Genomic DNA, 23,157 nt, shown 5'->3' with positions numbered 1-23,157 from the left:
TAGGGCACTCAGGCTTCAGGGGTTGCTGTGCACAGGCTCAGTAGTTGTGCACACAGGCTCAGTTGCCCTGCAGCACGTAGGATCTTCTCAGATCAAACCTGTGTCCCTTGCGTTGGCAGGTGGATTCTTCACCACTGAGCCACCAGGGAAGTCCTAGATCTATGTTATTTCAGATCATCATGATCTCTTATTGGGTCAGTTAAACTACTCTCTCAGAGGGTTTCTTACCTCCATCCTGCATACAACCTTCAGAATGATTTCTGTAAACTTAGGATTCGTTTATTATACCTCTGCTCTCAGGACAAATTCCAAACTCCTTGGTTTCAAGGCCCTCCTAAGGCAGGCCTCTACCTAAAACTCCAGGCTCATTAATAAACTACTTACAATTCTTGCAATTTCTCAAGCTTCCAGGCTTTTTCACATGCTATTCCCTCTGCTGAGCTGTCCTTTCCTAACTAGCATCTGAAAGAGTGTTCAAGTTTGAGGAGAATTTCTACAAACTACAAGATTTACCCTCTCCGTCAAGTCTTATCTGATGCACCCAAACAAAGCTATTTACTTCTTAGCTGTATTATAAAACACATATTATTTTATAATTTTTTAGTTTACATATCATTTCTATCTTTAGAATGTGTGCTCTTTGAGAACTGGGATCTTATGCCTTCAAAATATCTGGAATTTCTATTTCCTGGCACACAGACGGCACTCAAAAGACATCTGTTGAATAAAACAGACATCCTGATTAACCACAACAAAAAAGAATTATTTTATCCTGTTATATTTTGGTGTTACATGTTATATATAATGATATATGCTTTTCACCATTCACTACAAAGTATACTATCTAAAACAGGTTTTCTAAACCTTGGTGTTAACACAATTCTCAGGCAGATCTTGGTTGTAGGGAGCTGACTTGTGCATTTGCAGGATGTTTATCAGCAACCCTGGTCTCTGTCCACTAGATGCCAGCAGCCTCCCTGTAACCTCTCACCCAACTGTGACAACCAAAAAAAAAAACGTTTCCTGACACTTCTAAACATCCTGGGTGGGGGAGGGGGAGGAGGTAGCTGTGGCAAGTGCAAAAATCACCCTTAGTTAAGAAATACTAGTCTAAAACATCAAATTATTTGAAATAAAGCGTTGGCATTGGAGGCTAATTCTTATTTTAAATTTTTGTTTGATTTACTATCTCAATAACATTTGTAGGATACACCAAGAGGAAAAAAATAGTCCTTAAAACACATGGTTTAGAAAATTGTAGTTAATAAAAAAGAAAATCTTTAAATGCAGAAGTTTTTGTTATTAAGAACAAATGACATGAATATGAGTTCAATGAATTTAATTCCTTTCTAAGTAGGAAAGCATTCTGTATTTATATGCCAGAAAAGAGCAAGACAATTTTCCAATTTCCATTTCTAGTAACCAATAAAAAGGATGGACATATTTGCAATTTTCATGAAGCACTATTAACGAGCTGGAGATATGGCACCTGTAATCACTACGGGCACATACTAGGTACACACTAAATATCTGCTGAGAGGATTAACTTTGGCCATCTTTGTACAAGACTCCTACCAGGTATTGCAGAGGATAAAGAGAAGTTTGACTGTCTACTCTAATGCAAGCTCCTTACACATGGCGACTATACCTTGTTTTTGTCTTTCTGGTACATATTTAATGGGTACTAATTAATTATTTGTTGAATAAAGTAATTACTTAGAATTATATTACTAAATTTAAGAATTTCCCCCTCTTTTTAACAGTCAAGTCTCCCTTGATGATCTCTGATTTGGAGGCAATTAAATCAGTTGCTACAGTTGTTCATTGCACTCATTTATAAATGATAACCAATCTTTTGATATACTGTGGCCAAAAAGAATCCATACTAAGCAACTATACTCCAATAAAAGTTAAAAAAGAAAAAATATCCATACTAACTTTGTGGTTTAAGTTATAGTGTAACTGACTGGTAAGAAAAAAAGGCAAACAATAATCTGATTGCCTATTCATACTAACTCTACACTTACCAACTAGATAACAATAATCAAAAGGCTTGTTAGTATTCACCTATTTTATCTGAATGGATCACATACTCTCTCATGATTTTCAGCAATGATCACTGAAAGCACCAATCTGCATGGCTCACCTCAAAATGTGAACATGGCCCAAATGGCAGGTCATAAAGCACTCTGAATTTATACAAGATACAGTACATTGAAGAAGAACTCTTAAGTAGGAGTGCTATAAATGGGACACAAAAGAAAAATAAGAAATCAGCCATTTTACTACAGTGTGAGGGAAAAGAAAATAATATTGATACAACAGTTTGATAAGAGTAATACAAGAAATAATAAGGAATTCCATGTAAAATACTAGCACCAACTGAGAACAAGCAGTCAGCCCTCAACTTACAGGTTATTCTCATTTCTAAACTTTTGTTTAGAATTTAGACTATACGTGGAAAGAATAAAACGACATGCAAAGCATGGGCATGGCACATGCCACTGTGCACAGCACAAATAGGGATTATGAATATGTTGAAACAAAACACACAGCTTCAGTCTGATTTGCCTATTCAGACTCAAATGCCCATGCTGAACATCAGGGACAGTGGAGTAAAGTGAACGGTGGACTATAGACCAGAGGTGGTGGTAGGACCAGAATCAGAAGAGAGAGAGGAAGAGGAAGAATATCTGAGCAGGAATCATCTTCCCTTCCCTTCACCATCTGTCATGGTTTGAGCCCAGTGGATGATCTGGCTGGGCTGAGATGAAAGTTTCATGTAAAGTTGAAGTTAGTGTTAGAGGGAGGAAGATGCCTCCCCCCGCCCCCACAATGTATACATTTTTGAGTTTTCCAAAATAATGATAGTAAAGGAGGAAAGAAACTTGTTCATCAGAAACGGCAGGGAAGGAAAGTTGATGGATTCATGCTCTGCTGAAAAATAAGACCTCAGATGGGAGCTCTCACCAGATGGTTTTCGTTTCCTCTGTAGAGCATAAGGTTAGGAAAGAGGAAGAAAGAGAAGACTTAAGAAAAGAAAAGCATGAATAATCACTTGGAGAGTATGTATAAGAGAGACAAATAAATGAATAAGATGAATTATTTAGAGATGAATAAAAAGAACTGATTTCACAGCAATTCTAGTTAGACTGAAGCTAAACAGTTTGTTTACCTGCTGGTGGCAACTCACATGGATGCAGAGTTGAGCAAAGGATAATGTGTTAAGAGAATGAGAAATTATTAAGTGGCAATAGAGATGAAGAGGGACACTCAGTCTATTATTCTTTCAAAAAACATGAATCATTGCTATGTGAGATCCTATATTAGGGCTTGGATATTCAGAGACAAATAGAGCATGATTCTGCCCCCAGGAAAGTCCTGCACCACTGCAGCAAGATGATAAACAAAGCACCAAAGAAGTTTAACACTGAATCCTAATGGTATCTGGCACCTCTGATTTTTAAAGGCAACTGTTAAATTGTTTTATTCTCTAGCATCACATATTTATGGTATTTATGTCTGTATAAGCTATGGCCCAAAATAATGAAATGAACATTTATACATCTATCAATCAATTGATGTACAAAAACATACTTTTATATTCATCTGAAATCTGTCTTTTAAAGCTCCCTGTAATATGGCAGTATCTCTACATTATCAATCTAATTTTGAGCTATTTCTTCCTAGCTTTCTATTCTAGTCAGACATATTTGACAGAAGTATTCCACAAACTTAAGTGTCCAAGAAAACAACTCCTCTTTCTTGTCTAAAAGAAACAAAGAATGGAGGAACTATCACTTGCCTGATAAATGCATTTCTTACATTACTACAGGAACTAAGAGCTTTTCCTTATACTGATTTCAACTAATTTGTAAAGGTAATAAAAGTTCACATGAATGGATGGTTAAGTGCTAAAAAGTACCTTCAAACGTTGTCATGGAAACTTAAAATTCTGAAAAGGATTTATATTATCTTTTCCTTCTGGTAAGAAAAAATGTTATTTTACCTTGCATTTTAAAATAAGTTTTTAAATTATCACTGAAAAACTTACTACCCCAAACAGGATTCTCTCTTTCATAAACTTTTAAGTTACGGTAAAATACACATAACAAAAATTTTATCATCCTAACCATTTCTAAGTGCAGATTTCAGTAGCATTAATGTACATGTACATTCACTATGTACAGACACTAAGTTTTAATTAAGTACATTATTGTGCAATCATTACCATCATCCATCTCCAGATCTCTTCATCTTGCAAAACTGAAACTCTTCATGTAGAAATCAGTAACTTCCCATTTCTCTCTCCCCACAGCTCCCAGCAACTACCAGTCCACCTTCTGCCTTTGTAGATTTGACCACTCTGAGTATCTCATTTAATAAGGGGACTCATACAGTATTTGTCCTTTTGTAACTGGCTTATTTCATTTAACCTAATATCTTCAAGGTCCATACATACTATAGCATGTGTCAGAATTCCCTTTCTTTTTTAAAAAAATTTTGATGAAAACATTAACATAAAACTTACCGTAGTAAGCATTTTTTAAAAAGTGTATGTTAGTGTTAACTATATGTACACTGTTGTACAACAGAGCTCTAGAATTTTTTCATCTTGCAACATTGAAACTCTATACCCATCCAACATCATCTCCCAATTTCCCATCCCCCTCAGCTCTTGCAATCATTTTACCTTTAAAGAGTCTGACTTTTATTTATTTATTTATAACTTTAATTATTTATTTATGGCTGTGCTGGGCTTCCCTGGTGGCTCAGTGGTAAAGAATCCACCTGCCAACGCAGGAGACACCGGTTCGATCCCTGGGTTGGGAAGATCCCCTGGAGAAGGAAATGGCAACCCACTCCAGTATTCTTCTCTGGAGAATCCTATGGACAGAGGAGCCCGGCGGGCTCCAGTCCATGGGGTCGCAAAGAGTCAGACACGACTTAGCAACTAAACAACAACATACCCATCCAACATCATCTCCCCGTTTCCCATCCCCCTCAGCTCTCGCAACCACCATTTTACCTTTAAAGAGTCTATTTTATTTACTGATCTATAACTTTATTTATTTATTTATGGCTGTGCTGGGCATTCGCTGCTGCGCAGGCTTTTCTCTAGTTGCCTGACTGGGCTTCTCTTTGTGGAGCATGGGCTCTAGGGCACACGTGCTTCAGTAGTTGCTGCACGTGGGCTCAGTTGTAGCTCCCAGGCTCTAGAGCACACGTTCAGTAGTTGTGGCGCATGGGCTAAGTTGCTCTCTAGCATGTGGGATCGCCTGAGCTCAGGGACTGAACCAGTGTCCTGCATTGGCAAGTGAACTCTTCACCACTGAGACACCAGGGAAGCCCCTGACTACTTTCAGTTCAGTTCAGTCGCTCAGTCGTGTCGGACTCTTTGCGACCCCATGAATCGCAGCACGTCAGGCCTCCCTGTCCATCACCAACTCCCGGAGTTCACTCAGACTCACGTCCATCGAGTCAGCGATGCCATCCAGCCATCTCATCCTCTGTCGTCCCCTTCTCCTTCTGCCTCCAATCCCTCCCAGCATCAGAGTCTTTTCCAGTGAGTCAACTCTTCGCATGAGGTGGCCAAAGTATTGGAGTTTCAGCTTTAGCATCAGTCCCTCCAAAGAAATCCCAGGGCTGATCTCCTTCAGAATGGACTGGTTGGATCTCCTTGCAGTCCAAGGGACTCTCAAGAGTCTTCTCCAACACCACAGTTCAAAAGCATCAATTCTTCGGCGCTCAGCCTTCTTCACAGTCCAACTCTCACATCCATACATGACCACAGGAAAAACCATAGCCTTGACTAGACGGACCTTTGTTGGCAAAGTAATGTCTCTGCTTTTCAATATGCTATCTAGGTTGGTCATAACTTTTCTTCCAAGGAGTAAGTGTCTTTTAATTTCATGGCTACAGTCACCATCTGCAGTGATTTTGGAGCCCAAAAAAATAAAGTCTGACACTGACTACTTTAGGTACTTCATATAAGTGTAATCGTGCAGTGTTTGTCTTTCTGTGACTGCCTTACTTCACCTAGCATAATATCCTCAAGCTTCATACATACATAGTATATGGCAGAATTTCCTTATTTTTTAAGGCTGACTAGTATTCCCCTGTATGTATATACCATATTTTCTTTATCCATTCATCTGTCAATGGAAATTTAGTTTGCTTCTACCTCTTGGCAGCATAAGGCTGCAACGAACATAACTGTGCAAATATCTCTTCGATATCCTGCTGTCAATTCTTCTAAACGTGGAACTTTTGGGTCAGATAGCAATCTATTTTTCTCCAAGACAATTTTTTAAGAGCAGTTTTAGGTTCTCAGCAAAACTGAGAAGAAGGTACAGAGATTTCCCATAAACCTCACACCCCCACATAAAGCCTAGCCTCCACCATTATCAACATTCTCCCACCAGAATGCTATGTTTGATACAACTGATAAACCTACACTGACAAATCATAACCACCCCAAAGTCCATAGTTTACATCAGAGTTCATCTTTGTGCTTTACATGCTGTTGTTGTTCAGTTGCCCAGTTGTATCCGACTCTTTGCACCCTCATGGACTGCAGCATGCCAGGCCTTTCTATTCCTCACCATCTCCCAAAGTTTGTCCAAGTTCATGTTCATTGCATTGGTGATGCCATCCAGCCATCTCATCCTATGACGCCCTCTTCTTCTTCTGTCCTCAATCCTTCCCAGTATCAGGGACTTTTCCAATGAGTCAGTTCACGTCATATGACCAAAATACAGGAGTTTCAGTTTCAGCATCAGTCCTTCCAACAAGTATTCAGGGTTGATTTCCCTTAAGATTGACTGGCTTGATCTCCTTGCTGTTCAAGGGACCCTCAGGAGTCTTCTCTAGCACCATAGTTCTAAGGCATCAATTCTTCGGCATTCTGCCTTCTTTATGGTCCAGTTCTCACAACCATACGTGACCACTGGGAAGCCCACAGCCTTGACTATAAGAGCCTTTATCAGCAGAGTAATGTCTTGCTTTGCAACACACTCTATGTTTGTCATAACTTTCCTGCCAAGAAGGAAATGTCTTCTGATTTCATGGCTGCAGTCACCATCCACAGTGATTTCAGAGCCCAAGAAAAGGAAATCTGTCACTACTTCCACCTTTTCCCCCCTCTATTTGCCATGAAGTAACGAATCCAGATGCCATGATCTTAGTTTTTTTAATATTTAGTTTTAAGCTAGCTCTTTCACTCTCCTCCTTCACCCTCATCAAGAAGCTCTTTAGTTCCTCTTCACTTTGCCATTAGAGTGTTATCATCAGCATATCTGAAGTTGTTGCTATTTCTCCTATCTTGATTCCAGCTTGTAACTCATTCAGCCCAGCATTTCTCATGATGTGCTCAGCATATTAAACAAACCAGGTGACAGCAGAGAGCCCCGTTGTACTCTTTTCTCAATCTTGAATGAATCAGTTGTTTCAAACAAGGTTCTATCTGTTGCTTCTTGACCCCCATACAGGTTTTCTCAGGAGACAGGTAAGATGGTCTCGTATTCCATCTCTCTAAGAGCTTTCTAGTTTATTGTAATCCACACAGTCAAAGGCTTTGGCATAGTCGATGAAACAGAGGTAAATGGGTTTTTTTTTTGGAATTCCCTTGTTTTCTCTATGATCCAGTGAATGTTGGCAATTTGATCTCTGGTTCCTCTTCCTTTTCTAAATCCAGATGGGGCATCTGGAAGTTCTTGGTTCATATAACACTGAAGCCTAGCATGCAAGATTTTAAGCATGTCCTTACTAGCATGGGAGATGAGTGCAATTGTCCGATGGTTAGCACATCCTTTAGTACTACCCTTCTTGGGAATTGGGATGATGATTGACCTTTTCCAGTCCTGTGGCCATTTCTGGGCCTTCCATATTTGCTGACATATTGAATGCAACACCATGATGGCATTATCCTTTAGGGTTCTGAATAATTATACTGGAATTCTGTAACATCCACTAGCTTTATTAACAGCTGTGCTTCCTAAGCCCCATTTGACTTTGTGCTACAGAATGTCTGGCTCTGGGTGGCTGACCACACCATTGTAATCACCCCATCCATCTGGATCTTTTTTACACAGTACTGTGTATTCTTTCCATCTTTTCTTGATCTTTTCGGTGTCTACTAGGTCTCCACCATTTATGTACTTTATTGTGCCCATTTTTGGGCAAAATGTTCCCTTGATATCTCCAATTTTCCTGAAGAAATCTCTAGTCTTTCCCCTTCTGTTGTTTTCCTCAAGTTTTATACACTGTTCATTGAAGAAGGCCTTCATATCTCTCTGTGCTGTTCTTTGGAAATCTGCATTGAGTTGGCTATGCCTTTCCCTTTCTCCCTTGCTCTTCCCTTCTCATCTTTCTTTAGCTCTTGTAAAATCTCCTCAGATAATCATTTTGCCTTCCTGCTTTTCTTTTTCTTTGGGAGGGTTTTGTTCACTGCCTCCTGCACAATATTACAGACCTCTGTCCATAGTTCTTCAAGCATACTGTTTACAAGTTGTATCTCTTGAATCTATTTGTTACCTCCACTGCATATTCATAGGGGATTTGATTTAAGTTGTACCCAGCTGGCTTAGTGGTTTCCCTCACTTTCTTTAGTTTAAGCCTGAATTTTGCTATGAGAAGCTGATGATCTGAGCCATAGTCAGTGCCAGATCTTGTTCAGCTTCTCCATCTTCGGTTATGAAAAATGTAATCAATTTGATTTCAGTATTGGCCATTTGGTGATGTCCATGCGTAAAGTCGTCTCTTGTGTTTTTGAAAAAGGGTATTTTCTATGACCAACGCATTCCCTTGGCAGAATTCATTTAGCCTTTGCCCTACTTCATTTTGTTCTCCAAGGCCAAACTTGCCTGTAACTCCAGGTATCTCTTGACTTTCTACTTTAGCATTCTAATCCTCAGTGATGAATAGAACATCTTTTTGTTGGTATTAGTTCTAGGACGTCCTGTAGGTCTTCATTGAAGTGATCAATTTCAGATACTTTAGCACTGGTGGTAGGGGCATAGACTTGGATTAATCTGATTTTGAATGGCTTGCTTTGGAAGTGAACTGAGATCATTCTGTCATTTTTGAGGCTGCACCAAAGTACTGCATTTCAGACTCTTTTGTTGATTATGAGGGCTACTATATTTCTTCTGTGGGCATGGAAAAATGTATAATGACGTGTATCCATTATTATAGTATCATACAAAGCATTTTCAGTGTCCTATAGATCCTCCTGGTTCCATTTTCTAATTTTTGAGGAACCTCATACTGTTTTCCCCAGCAGACACACTATTTTACATTCCTACCAATGGTGCACAAGGATTCCAATTTCTCCATATCCTCACCAACATTTGCTACATTCTGGGTTTTTGTATTTATAGTAGCCATCCCAGTGAGTATGAGGTGGTATCCATTGTGGTTTTGATTTGCATTTCCCTTATGATTAGTGATTATCTGGGTCGTGAAGATCTTTTTTGTACAGTTCTGTGTATTCTTACCACCTCTTCTTAATATTTTCTGCTTCTGTTAGGTCCATACCATTTCTGTCCTTTATCGAGCCCATCTTTACATGAAATGTTCCCTTGTTATCTCTAATTTTCTTGAAGAGATCTCTAGTCTTTCCCATTCTATTGTTTTCCTCTATTTCTTTGCATTGATCACTGAGGAAGGCCTTCTTATCTCTCCTTGTATTCTTTGGAACTCTGCATTCAGATGCTTATATCTTTCCTTTTCTCCTTTGCCTTTCGCCTCTCTTCTTTTCACAGCTATTTGTAAGGCCTCCTCTGACAGCCATTTTGCTTTTTTGCATTTCTTTTTCTTGGGGATGCTCTTGATCCCTGTCTCCTGTACAGTGTCACGAACCTCATTCCATAGTTCATCAGGCACTCTGTCTATCAGATCGAGTCCCTTAAATCTATTTCTCACTTCCACTGTATAGTCATAAGGGATTTGATTTAGGTCATATCTGAATGGTCTAGTGGTTTTCCCCCTTTCTTCAAGTTAAGTCTGAATTTGGCAATAAGGAGTTCATGAACTGAGCCACAGTCAGCTCCCAGTCTTGTTTTTGCTGACTGTATAGAGCTTCTCCATCTTTGGCTGCAAAGGATATAATCAATCTGATTTTGGTGTTGACCATCAGGCTGTATATTGTCACCCTGTTTATTTAACTTATATGCAGAGTACATCACGAGAAACGCTGGGCTGGAAGAAGCACAAGCTGGAATCAAGATTGCCGGGAGAAATATCAATAACCTCAGATATGCAGATGACACCACCCTTAAGGCAGAAAGTGAAGAAGAACTAAAGAGCCTCTTGATGAAAGTGAAAGAGAGTGAAAAAGTTGGCTGAAAGCTCAACATTCAGAAAACTAAGATCATGGCATCTGGTCCCATCACTTCATGGCAAATAGATGGGGAAACAGTGGCAACAGTGGCTGACTTTATTTTTGGGGCTCCAAAATCAATGCATATGGTGATTGCAGCCATGAAATTAAAAGACACTTGTTCCTTGGAAGGAAAGTTATGACCAAACTAGACAGCATATTAAAAAGCAGAGACATTACTTTGCCAACAGAGGTCCATCTAGTCAAGGCTATGGTTTTTCCTGTGGTCATGTATGGATGTGAGAGTTGGACTGTGAAGAAGGCTGAGCGCCGAAGAATTGATGCTTTTGAACTGTGGTGTTGGAGAAGACTCTTGAGAGTCCCTTGGACTGCAAGGAGATCCAACCAGTCCATTCTAAAGGAGATCAGTCCTGGGTGTTCATTGGGTGGACTGATGTTGAAGCTGAAACTCCCAAACTTTGGCCACCTGATGATTATGATTAGTGATGAACTACGATTAGTGATGTTCAGTCTCTTTTCATATCCTTACTACTGGCCACTCATACACCTTTTTTGCATAAACGTCTACGCAAGTCCTTCTCCTATTTTTTATTTAGGTTGTAGGTTTTTTCTTGTTGTTGAGTTGTGGTTCTTTACATAGTCTGGACATTAACCCCTTACCAGATACAAGATTTGCAAATGTTTTTTCCTATTCCGCGCGTTGCCTTTCTTTCTGTTGATTGTGTGTTTGACTCACGAAAGTTTTAAATTTTGATGAGTTCAATTTATCTACATTTTCTTTTGTTGCCTGTGCTTCTGTTTCACATCCAAGAAATTATTGCCAAATCCAATGTCAGAAAGCTTTCTCTTATGTCTTCTACGAGCTTTGCAGTTTTCTCATATGTTAGAGCTCTTTCATGGACTTTTAACAATTCTCTTACAGAGTCAGAAAGTTCCCACTTAAATCTAAATTATCTTTAAAGATTCACATCTCTGAAATTAATGACTAAGAGGTATATATTTGAGGTCAAGAACTGTGTATTTTCTAACAGAAATAAAGCTGTAATAGCAAATGGACACAGATAACAATAAAAATTATCTGCTCCTTCCAAATCAACCTGTACCTCCAGCTTTACGTCACCAATCCAAAAAACAATATAGATTCTTTTAAGAAATTCAGAAATTTCAACTTAGGGATACTTTTAAAATTAAAGTGCTTAGGCCCCTACAAAAAAGGCTCCCTCTTGATTACAATTTTATAGTTTCCTATTTACATTTTTAAATTATTATCTTCTCCATCCTCTACTGCTGTGCTTTTTGATGTTGACATTGCTACTTTTTAAATGCCTAATCTGCTAACTTATTTTGCACACAGCTGCCTCAAAAGCCTAAGGGTGCCTTTATCACTAGACACCAATCTAAGAGGTCTGTTTTCTAAAATAATGTTTATTCATTAACACTCCTGAATAACAACTTTGTGCAAGATACTATGAGTAATACAAAGCTGCAAAACTCACTGGAAGGTGCTTCTTAACGAGACCTATTAAGGCCATACTCAGTATCATATTCACTTACAAGGACAGGGGTCTGGAAACAAAGCATGAAAACTGGGCATCATGGAGCATTTTCCCCCAGTGGATCATCACAGCAGGCAACACAGCCAACGAGGAACCAGCTCTCTTCTGGCCTTCCAGATGATACGTCAGGTTCAAGGACCAACACTCACATCCAGCAGGTCCAAGAGAACATGTTAGAAAATAGTTCAATACTAGATCATAGTTTTGAATGCCAGGGTAAGACCCATTGACTTTGATTTTATCTTTTACCACTGATTTCTGAATAAGAGATTAATAAGGAAGATTAACACAGCAGCAGTATGTAAATTCAGTACGAGTTTGGAGACAGGAAAAGTATTACATTCCATTGGTAGAATAATAATGATGATGATGTAACAGCAGTAGACAATCCTTTTTTTTTTAAACAAGTTATATTTGCCCAACACTGTTCTAATCATTTTTTGTGTATTAACTCCTCATATCAATTCTATGAGGTGCTTCAGGTACAAATACACATGTTTCATAGATGGGGAAACTGAGGCATGGAGAGACTGAGTAACTTGCCCAGGGTCTCACAGATATTAGGTAGCAGGACCAACATCTGAACCCAGGCAATCTGGTTCCAGAGTCTATACAATTAACCACTCAATGATACTACCTTTCAGAGTACACTATATATGCCCACATTGTCTGATATTTTAGGAAAGCCCTTAAGGAATAACTCATCCTTCCCTGAAACCTGATAATGATAGAGCTGACCGTCCTGGTATTAGACGCAGCAAATCAACACACGTATGAGAGAATGAGATCTTAAAAGAGTAGCTGGTAACTGTTTATTCAATGCTCACCAAGTATCCAGTACTCTTCATGTATCATCTCATTTAATCCTCATACCAACCTAAGAGAGGGGCATTATTTAAAACCTACAATGTCTCAGATGAGTTAAGTCTAGGCTCAGACAGGCTATACCTTCTTTCCCTCATTACAGAGCCAGTCAGTGACAGAAGCAGAATTAGAATCCAGGTCCAAATTAGTCCCATGCTCTTCCTACTATCTGATGCTGACAGATAAGAATACCACTAGTCTGGGAGCCTCCATCCTGCTCCCTCAGAAGGCTAGCACCTCCATCTGAAACACTCTAAACTCTAGAACCAGGCTGGTGTGTGTATAGTTATGTTCCTGGGCTATTTCTCCAACCATCCAGAAGTGACAGCAGGTGGATGCCTGAGTCAGCTCTTGTTCAAGGCGAGAAGTAGCCTGTCCTTTGGGCAGGACAAAGGCAACTCTGGATTCACGCACACAAAATACAAACATGAAACCTCATGGAAAAATACAAGTTTGAGGGACTATCACTATGCAGCCTTCCTTGAAGAGAGGTTTTAAAAAAAACATTCTCTGAAGAAAACTGCTGTGAGTCATATGGAGCTGAGGATAGCACCTGGAGATTAGCAATCTAGGAGAAGAAAGCTAGAGTTCAGGAAATTGAATATGCTTATTTTTTCAGGGAATTCCCAAATATTTAAGCTCAAGGTTTCTCATAACTTTTTTCTTCGAAAAATGATTAAGACATAATGCCTAATTAAAAAAGCAAAACACAAAATTATATATACAATTAACACACTGAAAAATGGTGGAAGTTTTTTGACTTCATTATTTTTTTCTGAACTTTTCAAATTTTCTATGATAGATACATATTACATCCAGGGATAAAAATAAACTAACTTTGAGCCTATACTTAAGGAGGGGCGGAAAAAAACCCGAATTTCCCATACAGTAGTCTAGTATTTCCCAAAGACTCAAACAGGCTACATCAAAATCACCTGAAACATTTGTAAAAAATACAAATTTTCAGGACCCAAAGACCTACTCAGTCAGAATTTCCCTGGGCAGGGCCCAGGAATCTGGTGTTTCAACAAGCTCCCTAAGTGACTATAATAATTTACATCAAGGAAGTCCAAAAGTATCTTCACTTTTCTTTTTCTTTCTAAGGTTCTATGATGATTTATTTAATGCTAGGACAAATTTATATTGAAAGGCAAACACATAATATTTAACAGCGACTGTACTATAGACTTGGAAAGCCTAATGTCTCACCATTTATCTCTGCAAACTTCTGAACATCACTTATGGTTTTCAGTTCTTGTCTTGGACATGCTGCTACACACAGTGCCACAGACTTGATCTTCCGGTTTATCAAGTCCAGATTGCATGGATCCAAAAAGAATACATACCTAAAGCAGGAAGAAAAACGTTGAGATGTTATTTCACAAAACATAGTCTGGCTCACTGCATATTTGAATAAACCTAAGAGCAAAGAACATCTCATTGCATTCTACTTTACAAATTTAATCATACATGAACAAATATTTTGCAAATCTAGTCATACCCAATTTTAAAAAAGTAACTGCTTATAAATATACTCTTAACAGTAGGGATGGAGGAACTACAGAACTTATTTTTAATGATGTATTTTTTATATTTAAAATTTTGTAATGTATATTTTGTAATCAGAAATGATCTATTTTAGGTCTTTTTTTTTTAAAATAACTAGGTTTAGTTTTCTTTTTTTGACAAATTGTACCCCCCAAATTACTGCTATATAACATGAATTATACTTTATACATAAACTTTAGTGAATACACAATCATATATGAAGCATATCATTATAAAAATGAACAAATATATACAAGGGTAGCCAGGATGACTGAGTAAAAAGACCCTGAGCTTATCTCCTCATGTGGGCACACCAAAATGACAAGTATTTACAGAGCAACTATTGATGAGAATGACCTGAAAACTAGCAGAAAAGATTTTCCACAACTAAAGATACAAAGAAGGAATCACAGTGAGATGAACAGAGGGGCGGAGACATGGTGCAGGCGAGATCCACATCCCTGGGTAGGCAACCCACAAATGGGAGGATAATCACAACTGCAGAAGTTCTGCTCAAGGAGAGAAGGATCCAAGCCCCATAATGGGCCCTCAGTCCAGGGCCTCTGCACCAGGAGAACAAGCCTCCAGAATATCTAGCATTGAAGATGAGCAGGGTTTGTACAGGGAAGTCAGAGGACTGTAGCAAACAGACTCCACTCTTAAAGGACACACACAAAACCTCACAAAACCCCAAATAAATGCTGCCTACAAAGGAGCACCTCAGATCTAAAGACAGATACAGACTGAAAGTGAAGGAATGGAAAAAGGGATTCCATGCAAATGGAAACAAAAAGAAAACTGCAGTAGCAATACTCAGAACAGACAAAATAGACTTTAAAACAAAGACTGTAGGAAGAAACAAAGACGCATGTTACAGAACGATCAGGGATTGATCCAAGAAGCAGATATAACAATTGTAAATACACATGTACCCAACATACATATTTTGGGGAAAAAAAATGGAAACAGTGACAGACTATTTTCTTGGGCTTCAAAATCATTGTGCACAGTGACTACAGCCATGAAATTAAAAGACACTTGCTCCTTGGAAGAAAAGCTATGACAAACCTAGACAGTGTATTAAAAAGCAGAGACGTTACTTTGCTGACAAAGGTCTGTAGAATCAAAGTGATGATTTTTCCAGTAGTCATGTATGGATGTGAGAGTTGGACCATAAAGAAGGTTGAGCACTGAAGAATTGATGCTTTTGAACTGTGGTGCTGGAGAAGACTCTCAAGAGTTCCTTGTCGGTTGCTTCATTTGCTATTATTTTCTCCCATTCTGAAGGCTGTCTTTTCACCTTGCTAATAGTTTCCTTTGATGTGCAGAAGCTTTTAAGTTTAATTAGGTCCCATATGTTTATTTTTGATTTTATTTCCAATATTCTGGGAGGTGGGTCATAGAGCAACCGACAAACAACTAATCTCAAAAATATACAAGCAACTCCTACAGCTCAACTCCAGAAAAATAAATGACCCAATCAAAAAATGGGCCAAAGATCTAAATAGACATTTCTCCAAAGAAAACATACAGATGGCTAACAAACACATGAAAAGATGCTCAACATCACTCATTATCAGAGAAATGCAAATCAAAACCACTATGAGGTACCATTTCACACCAGTCAGAATGGCTGCGATCCAAAAGTCTACAAATAATAAATGCTGGAGAGGGTGTGGAGAAAAGGGAACCCTCTTACACTGTTGGTGGGAATGCAAACTAGTACAACCACTATGGAGAACAGTGTGGAGATTCCTTAAAAAACTGGAAATAGAACTGCCTTATGATCCAGCAATCCCACTGCTGGGCATACACACTGAGGAAACCAGAAGGGAAAGAGACACGTGTACCCCAATGTTCATCGCAGCACTGTTTATAATAGCCAGGACATGGAAGCAACCTAGATGTCCATCAGCAGATGAATGGATAAGAAAGCTATGGTACATATACACAATGGAGTATTATTCAGCCATTAAAAAGAATACATTTGAATCAGTTCTAATGAGGTGGATGAAACTGGAGCCTATTATACAGAGTGAAGTAAGCCAGAAGGAAAAACACCAATACAGTATACTAACGCATATATATGGAATTTAGAAAGATGGTAACGATAACCCTGTATACGGGACAGCAAAAGAGACACTGATGTATAGAATAGTCTTATGGACTCTGTGGGAGAGGGAGAGGGTGGGAAGATTTGGGAGAATGGCATTGAAACATGTAAAATATCATGTATGAAACGAGATGCCAGTCCAGGTTCAATGCACGATACTGGATGCTTGGGGCTGGTGCACTGGGACGACCCAGAGGGATGGTATGGGGAGGGAGTAGGGAGGAGGGTTCAGGATGGGGAACACATGTATACCTGTGGTGGATTCATTTTGATATTTGGCAAAACTAATACAATTATGTAAAGTTTAAAAATAAAATAAAATTAATTAAAAAAAAAAAAGAGTTCCTTGGATTGCAAGGAGATCAAACCAGTCAATCCTAAAGGAAATCCACTTTGAATATTCATTGGAAGGATTGATGCTAAAGCTGAAGCTCCAATACTTTGGCCACCTGATGCGAAGAGCCAACTCATTGGAAAAGACCCTGATACTGGGAAAGACTGAAGGCAGGAAGAGAGGGCATGAAAGAGGATGAGATGGTTGGATGGCATCACTGATTCAATGGGCATGAGTCTGAGCAAACTCAGGGAGATAGTAAAGGACAGGGAAGCCTGGCATTGCTGCAGTCTATATGGGGTCACCAAGAAGCAGACATGATTGAGCAACTTTACAAGGTACCCAACACTTAAACAAATGAAGCAAACATTAGTAGACAAAGAGAGAAATTGACAGTAACACAATAATAGTAGGGGACTCTAACACCCTACTTACATCAGTGGACCAAAAGTCAATAAGGAAACACTGGCTTTAAATGACACATTCAATCAGAACTTAACTAATATATAGAGACCATTCTATCCAAAAGCAGCAGAATACACATTCTTTTCCAGTGCTCATAATGAAACAAAGTCTCAGATGGGCCACGTGCTAGGCCACAGGGCAAATTTCAGTAAATTTAGGAAGACTGAAATCATATCAAGCACCTTTTCTGACCACAAGAGGATGAAACCAGAAATCAGCTACAAAAAAACAAAACTGCAAAACTCACAAACATGTGGCGGGTAGACAATACGCTACTAACAGGCAACGGAGACGTGGTACAGGCCAGATCCACACCTCTCCGTAGGCAGCCCACAAATGGGTTGAAATCAAAGAGGAAATTTAAATATGTCTGGAGACAAATGAGAACAGAAATACAACAATTCAAAATCTATGGCATGCAGCAAGAGTAGCTCTAGGAGGAAAGTTTACAGTGATTCAAGTTTGCCTCAGGAAATTTAAAAACTTTCAAATAAGAAGCCCAAGCATACACCTACAGGAACTGGGAAAAGAAGAACAAACCCAAAGTTTTATTATTTTTTTTTATTATTAACTTTATTAACCAAAGTTAATAAAAGGAAAGAAAGAATGAAGATCAGAGCAAAAATAAAATGAAAATGATAAAACATGATAGAAATGATCAATGAAAAAAAGTGTGGGTTCTTTGAAAAGACAAACAAAACTGATAAGCTTTTAAGCCAGACTCATCAGGGAAAAAGAGAAGGCCCAAATAAATAATGTCAGAAATGAGAGAAAGTTACAAAAAATACCACGGAAATACCAAGGTTCACAACAGATTACTATAAACAATTATATGCCAATAAAATGCAATCTAGAAAATAAATAAATTCCTAGAAACATACAATCTCACAAGACTGAATCAGGAAGAAACAGAAAATAAGAATACACTGATTATGAGTAACGAAATTGAATAAGTAATCAAAAAACTCCCAACAAACCAAAGTCCAGGACCAGACAGCTTCACAAGTGAATTCTACCAAACACTTAAAGAAGAATTAACACCTAGTCTTCTCAAGTTATACCAAAAAATTGAAAAGGAAGGAATGCTTCCAAAGTCATTCTATGAGGCTAGCATCATTCTGATAACAAAGCTAGACAAAGACATCACAAAAAAAGAAAATTACAAGCCAGTAACACTGATGAACACAGATGCAAAAATTCTCAACAGAATAACAGCAAACCGAATTCAATACATTTAAAAGATCATTTTAAATTTAAAATGATCAAATGGCACTTATCCCAGGGATGCAAGGATGATTTAACATCTCTAAATCAATCAATGTGATATACCACATTAACAAATTGAAAAATAAAAATCACATGGTCATCTCAATAGATGTGGAAAAAAACTTTGGGCAAAATTCACCACCAATTTGTGATAAAAACTGTCAATAAAGTGGGTATAGAGGGAACATACCTCAAATATAATAAAGGCCATATAGGACAAGCTCATAGCTAACATCATACTCAACGGTGAAAAGCTGAAAGCATTACCTCTAAAATCAGGAACAAGACAAGGGTGCCCACTCTTGTGACTTTATTCAACATAGTACTGGAAGTCCTACTACAGAAATCAGACAAGAAAAAGAAATAAAAGGAACCCAAACTGGAAAGGAAGAAGTAAAACTATCATTGTTAGCATATGACTTAAAACTATGTATAGTAAATCCTAAAGACGTCACCAAAACTATTGGAACTCATCAATGAGTTCAGTAACATTTCAAGATAACAAAATTAATATACAAAAATCTGCTGTGTTTCTATATACTAACAACAAGCTATCAGAATGAGAAATTAAGAAAACAAGCTGTTTACAATTGCATAAAAAAAAAAAAGCGCTAGGAATAAATCTAACCCAAGGAAGCAAGGGAGCTACATTCAGAAAACTCTAAGGCAGTGATGAAAGAAACTGAACATGATGTAAACAAATGTTTACATCATATCCAGGTAATGCAGTTGGTTTAAAAAAAAAAAAAAATCCACCTGCCAATGCAGGAGACACAAGAGATGCTGGTTCAATCCCTGGGTCAGAAAGATCCCCTGGAGGAGGAAATGGCAACCCAGTCTGGTATTCTTGCCTGGAAAATTCTATGGACAGAGAGGCCTAGTGGGCTACAGTTCATGGGGTCACAAAGAGTCAGACACAACTGAGTGTGCACACACACGCACTCATGGGCTGGAAGAACTACTACTGTTAAAGTTACCGTACTCCCCAACACAATCTATAGATTCAACGGCACTTTTCATAGAATTACAACAAATAATTCTAAAATTTGTATGGAAACAACAAAGCCACAAGTAGCCAAAACAATCTGACAAAGAAGAGCAAAGCTGGAGGTATCATGCTCTCTCATTTCAAAGTGTACTACAAAGCGAAGGTAATCAAAAGTGTGGTACAAAAACAGAAAAACAGAACAATGCAATAGAATAGAGCTAGAAATAAACCCATGCACTCATGATCAATTAATCTATGACAAGACAAGAATATGCAATGGGGAAAAGACAGTCTTTTCCATAAATCATGTTAGGAAAACTGGATAGCCACAGGCAAAAGAATGAAACAATTACTTTCTCACACCATATAAAAAATAATCTCATAATGGATTAAAGACTTAAATGTAAAATCTGAAACCATAAAATTACTAAAAGAAAAGATAGGCAATATGCTCTTAGACATTCATCTTAGCAATTTCTTGGACCTGTCTCCTCAAGCAAGGGAAACAAAAGCAAAAATAAACTAATGGTACTACATGAAACTTAAAAGCTTTTGCACAGCAAAGGACCTATCAATGAAATGAAAAGTCCAGTTATTGAATGGGAGAAGATATTTGCAAATGATATGTCCAATAAGGGGTTAATATCCAAAATATACTACTAACTCATATAACTCAACATCAGAAAAACAAACAACTCAATAAAAAATGGGCAGAGGAGCAGAACATTTTCTCAAGAAGAAATACAGGTGGGCAGTATGAACATCAAAAGATGCTCAACATCACCAATCATCAGTGAAACAAAAATCAAAACCATAATAAGATATCACCTCACACCTGTCAGAATGGATATTATTAGAAATACAACAAGTAACAAGTATTGGCAGGGATGTGAAGAAAAGGTAACCCTCATGTTCTATTACTGGGAATATAAATTGGTACAGCCACAGTGGGAAACAGTACTGAGGTTCTTCAGAAAAACTAAAAACAGAACTACTGTGTGTGTGCTCAGTAGTTTCTGACTCTTTTCGATCCCATGGACTGTAGCCCAATGATCCCACTGGGCTCCTCTGTCCATGGAATTTTCCAGGCAAGAATACTGGAACAGATTGCCACTTCCTACTCTAAGTAATCTTCCTGATCCAGGGATGGAGTCCGTGTCTCGTGCATTGGCAGGTGGATTCTTTACCACTGTGCCACCTGTACAATCCAGCAATTTCACTTCTGGATATTTTTCCCAAAGAAAACTAAAACACTAATTCAAAAAGATATTTCTGTTCAGTTGCTAGTCAGTCAGTTCAGTCGCTCAGTCGTGTCCAACTCTTTGCCACCCCATGAATCACAGCACGCCAGGCCTCCCTGTCCATCACCAACTCCCGGAGTTCACTCAGACTCATGTCCATAGAGTCAGTGATGCCATCCAGCCATCTCATCCTCTGTCGTCCCCTTCTCCTCCTGCCCCCAATCCCTCCCAGCATCAGGGTCTTTTCCAATGAGTCAACTCTCTGCATGAGGTGGCCAAAGTATTGGAGTTTCAGCTTTAGCATCAGTCCTTCCAATGAACACCCAGGACTGATCTCCTTTAGGATGAACTGGTTGGATCTCCTTGCAGTTCAAGAGAATCTCAAGAGTCTTCTCCAACACCACAGTTCAAAAGCATCAATTCTTCGGTGCTCAGCTTTCTTCACAGTCCAACTCACATATCCATACATGACCACTGGAAAAACCATAGCCTTGACTAGATGGACCTTTGTTGGCAAAGTAATGTCTCTGCTTTTGAATATGCTATCTAGGTTGGTCATAACTTTCCTTCCAAGGAGTAAGCGTCTTTTAATTTCATGGCTGCAGTTGTGTCCAATTCTTTATAATAGTACCATTCATGTAGTACCATTTGTTTATTTTACACACCCCACGGACTGTAGCAAGTCAGGCTTTCCTGTCCTTTACTATCTCTTGAAGTTTGCTCAAACTCATGTCCATTTGGTCAGTGATGCTATCTAACCATCTTATCCTCTGCTGCCCTCTTCTCTTTTTGCCTTCAATCTTTCCCAGCAACAGGCTCATTTCCAGTGAGTCAGCTCTTTGGATTAAGTGGCCAAAGAATTGGAGAACTGAAAAATATATAGCCCTATGTTTATTACAGCATTATTCACAATAACCAAGATACAGAAGCAACCTAAGTGTTCATCAAGAGATAAATGGACAAAGAAGATGTGCATGTATGTATAATGGAATATTACTCGGCCATAAAAAAGAATGAAATCTTGCCAGTTGTACAACATGGAGAGACCTAGAGGGTATTACACTAAGTGAAATAAGTCAGACAGAGAAAAATGTCATATGATTTCACTTACATGTAGAACATAAAAAATGAAACACTTGAACAAACATAACAAAACAGGAACAGACTTACAGATACAGGGAACAAACACGTGCTTTCCAGAGGGGCTTGGGGAGGCAGGGGATGAAATAGGTGAGGGAGATTAAAAGGTACACTCAACTTCCAGTTATTAAAAAAAAAAAATGAATCATAGGAATGAAATGTACAGCACAGAGAACAGAATTAATATTGTAATATCTTGTATGGTGATAGATAGTAACTACTTATCATGGTGTACATCTTGTAATGTATGAAATAACAAATCACCATGCTGTACACCCAGAACTAACATTGCGTAGTAGGTGAATTATCCTTCAATTTAACAGAGAAAAAGAAAAAAGAGAGAGAGAATTGCCTGTAGGTCTAGTAGTTAGGACTCCACATTTTCACTGCCAAGGGCCCATGTTCAATCCCTGGTCTAGGAACTAAGATCCCACAAGCCAAGCGGCAATGTCAAAAAATAAAAGGAGGGAGGGGGAATAATACCTTACTGTTTTAGCTGCATTTTTGATGAGTCTAAACATTATTTCATACATTGTTCACTTGCAGTTTCAAAATTTTTTATAACTTTTGTCTGTTTTTAAAATGGAGGTGTTCTATTAACCACTAAATGATATTTAAAAAAAAAACACCTCTGTATATTAAGAGTATTAAATTTTTGTTAAGACTGATACAAGTATTTCCAATGATTTGCCAATTGTCATTTTGAAATAGTTTTCTATCTTTGTCATCAAATCTTTTTTATCTGTGTGATCAGTTCACCACTTTATGCTCCCTATTACTTCCCATTACTTATGCTTAGATACATTTTGGTGTATGGAAAAGAGGGAAAAGATGTTACTTTAATTTTCAAAGTAATTAACTAATCGCCCTAAGGGCTATTTTTAAATATTATTTCTTGTTCATAATATATTGTCACACTTCTACACTAGAGGATACAGGTTTATGTCCTCTGTTTTGTTTCTTTGATTCATCTGAATGTTAGTAAAAAAGTTGAAAAAAAGATAAACTTGAGCTAAAGAATATATAATTGTAAAAATGCATTATAAAATTTAATAAAGTTGAATGCAGAGTAGAGGAAAATACACCAACAGTTCAACTACAGTCATCTCTGGGTGCTAGAATAGTGATTTTAATTTTTTTCTTTTACTTTTTAGAATTCTAATTTTCTAGAACGAATGCACATTACTTTTGAGTTGAGATAACTATAATAAATGTTGTTTACTAAAAAGGTCCATTTCACAGAAACAAAATAACTCCCAAATCCTAAATTATCCTTTGTGTTTCCTGTACATGTATATTT

At 38.1% G+C, this 23,157-nt stretch overlaps 1 protein-coding gene across 3 annotated transcripts in view; it reads right to left on the bottom strand.

Moving 5' to 3' along the window:
- SLC44A1 (solute carrier family 44 member 1) overlaps window positions 1-23,157 on the bottom strand; it is a 232,354-nt gene that overhangs the window by 103,229 nt on the left and 105,968 nt on the right. For all 3 annotated transcript variants that reach the window (XM_061426397.1, XM_061426396.1, XM_061426395.1), the window contains exon 4: window positions 13,972-14,108. In XM_061426397.1, coding sequence (XP_061282381.1) covers window positions 13,972-14,108 — 137 coding nt within the window. The remainder of the gene's footprint in view (window positions 1-13,971; window positions 14,109-23,157) is intronic.

This window comes from Bos javanicus, chromosome 8 (genome assembly GCF_032452875.1).
Source record: "Bos javanicus breed banteng chromosome 8, ARS-OSU_banteng_1.0, whole genome shotgun sequence".
Taxonomy (NCBI): domain Eukaryota; kingdom Metazoa; phylum Chordata; class Mammalia; order Artiodactyla; family Bovidae; genus Bos; species Bos javanicus.
This window is presented reverse-complemented; position numbering and strand designations above follow the sequence as displayed.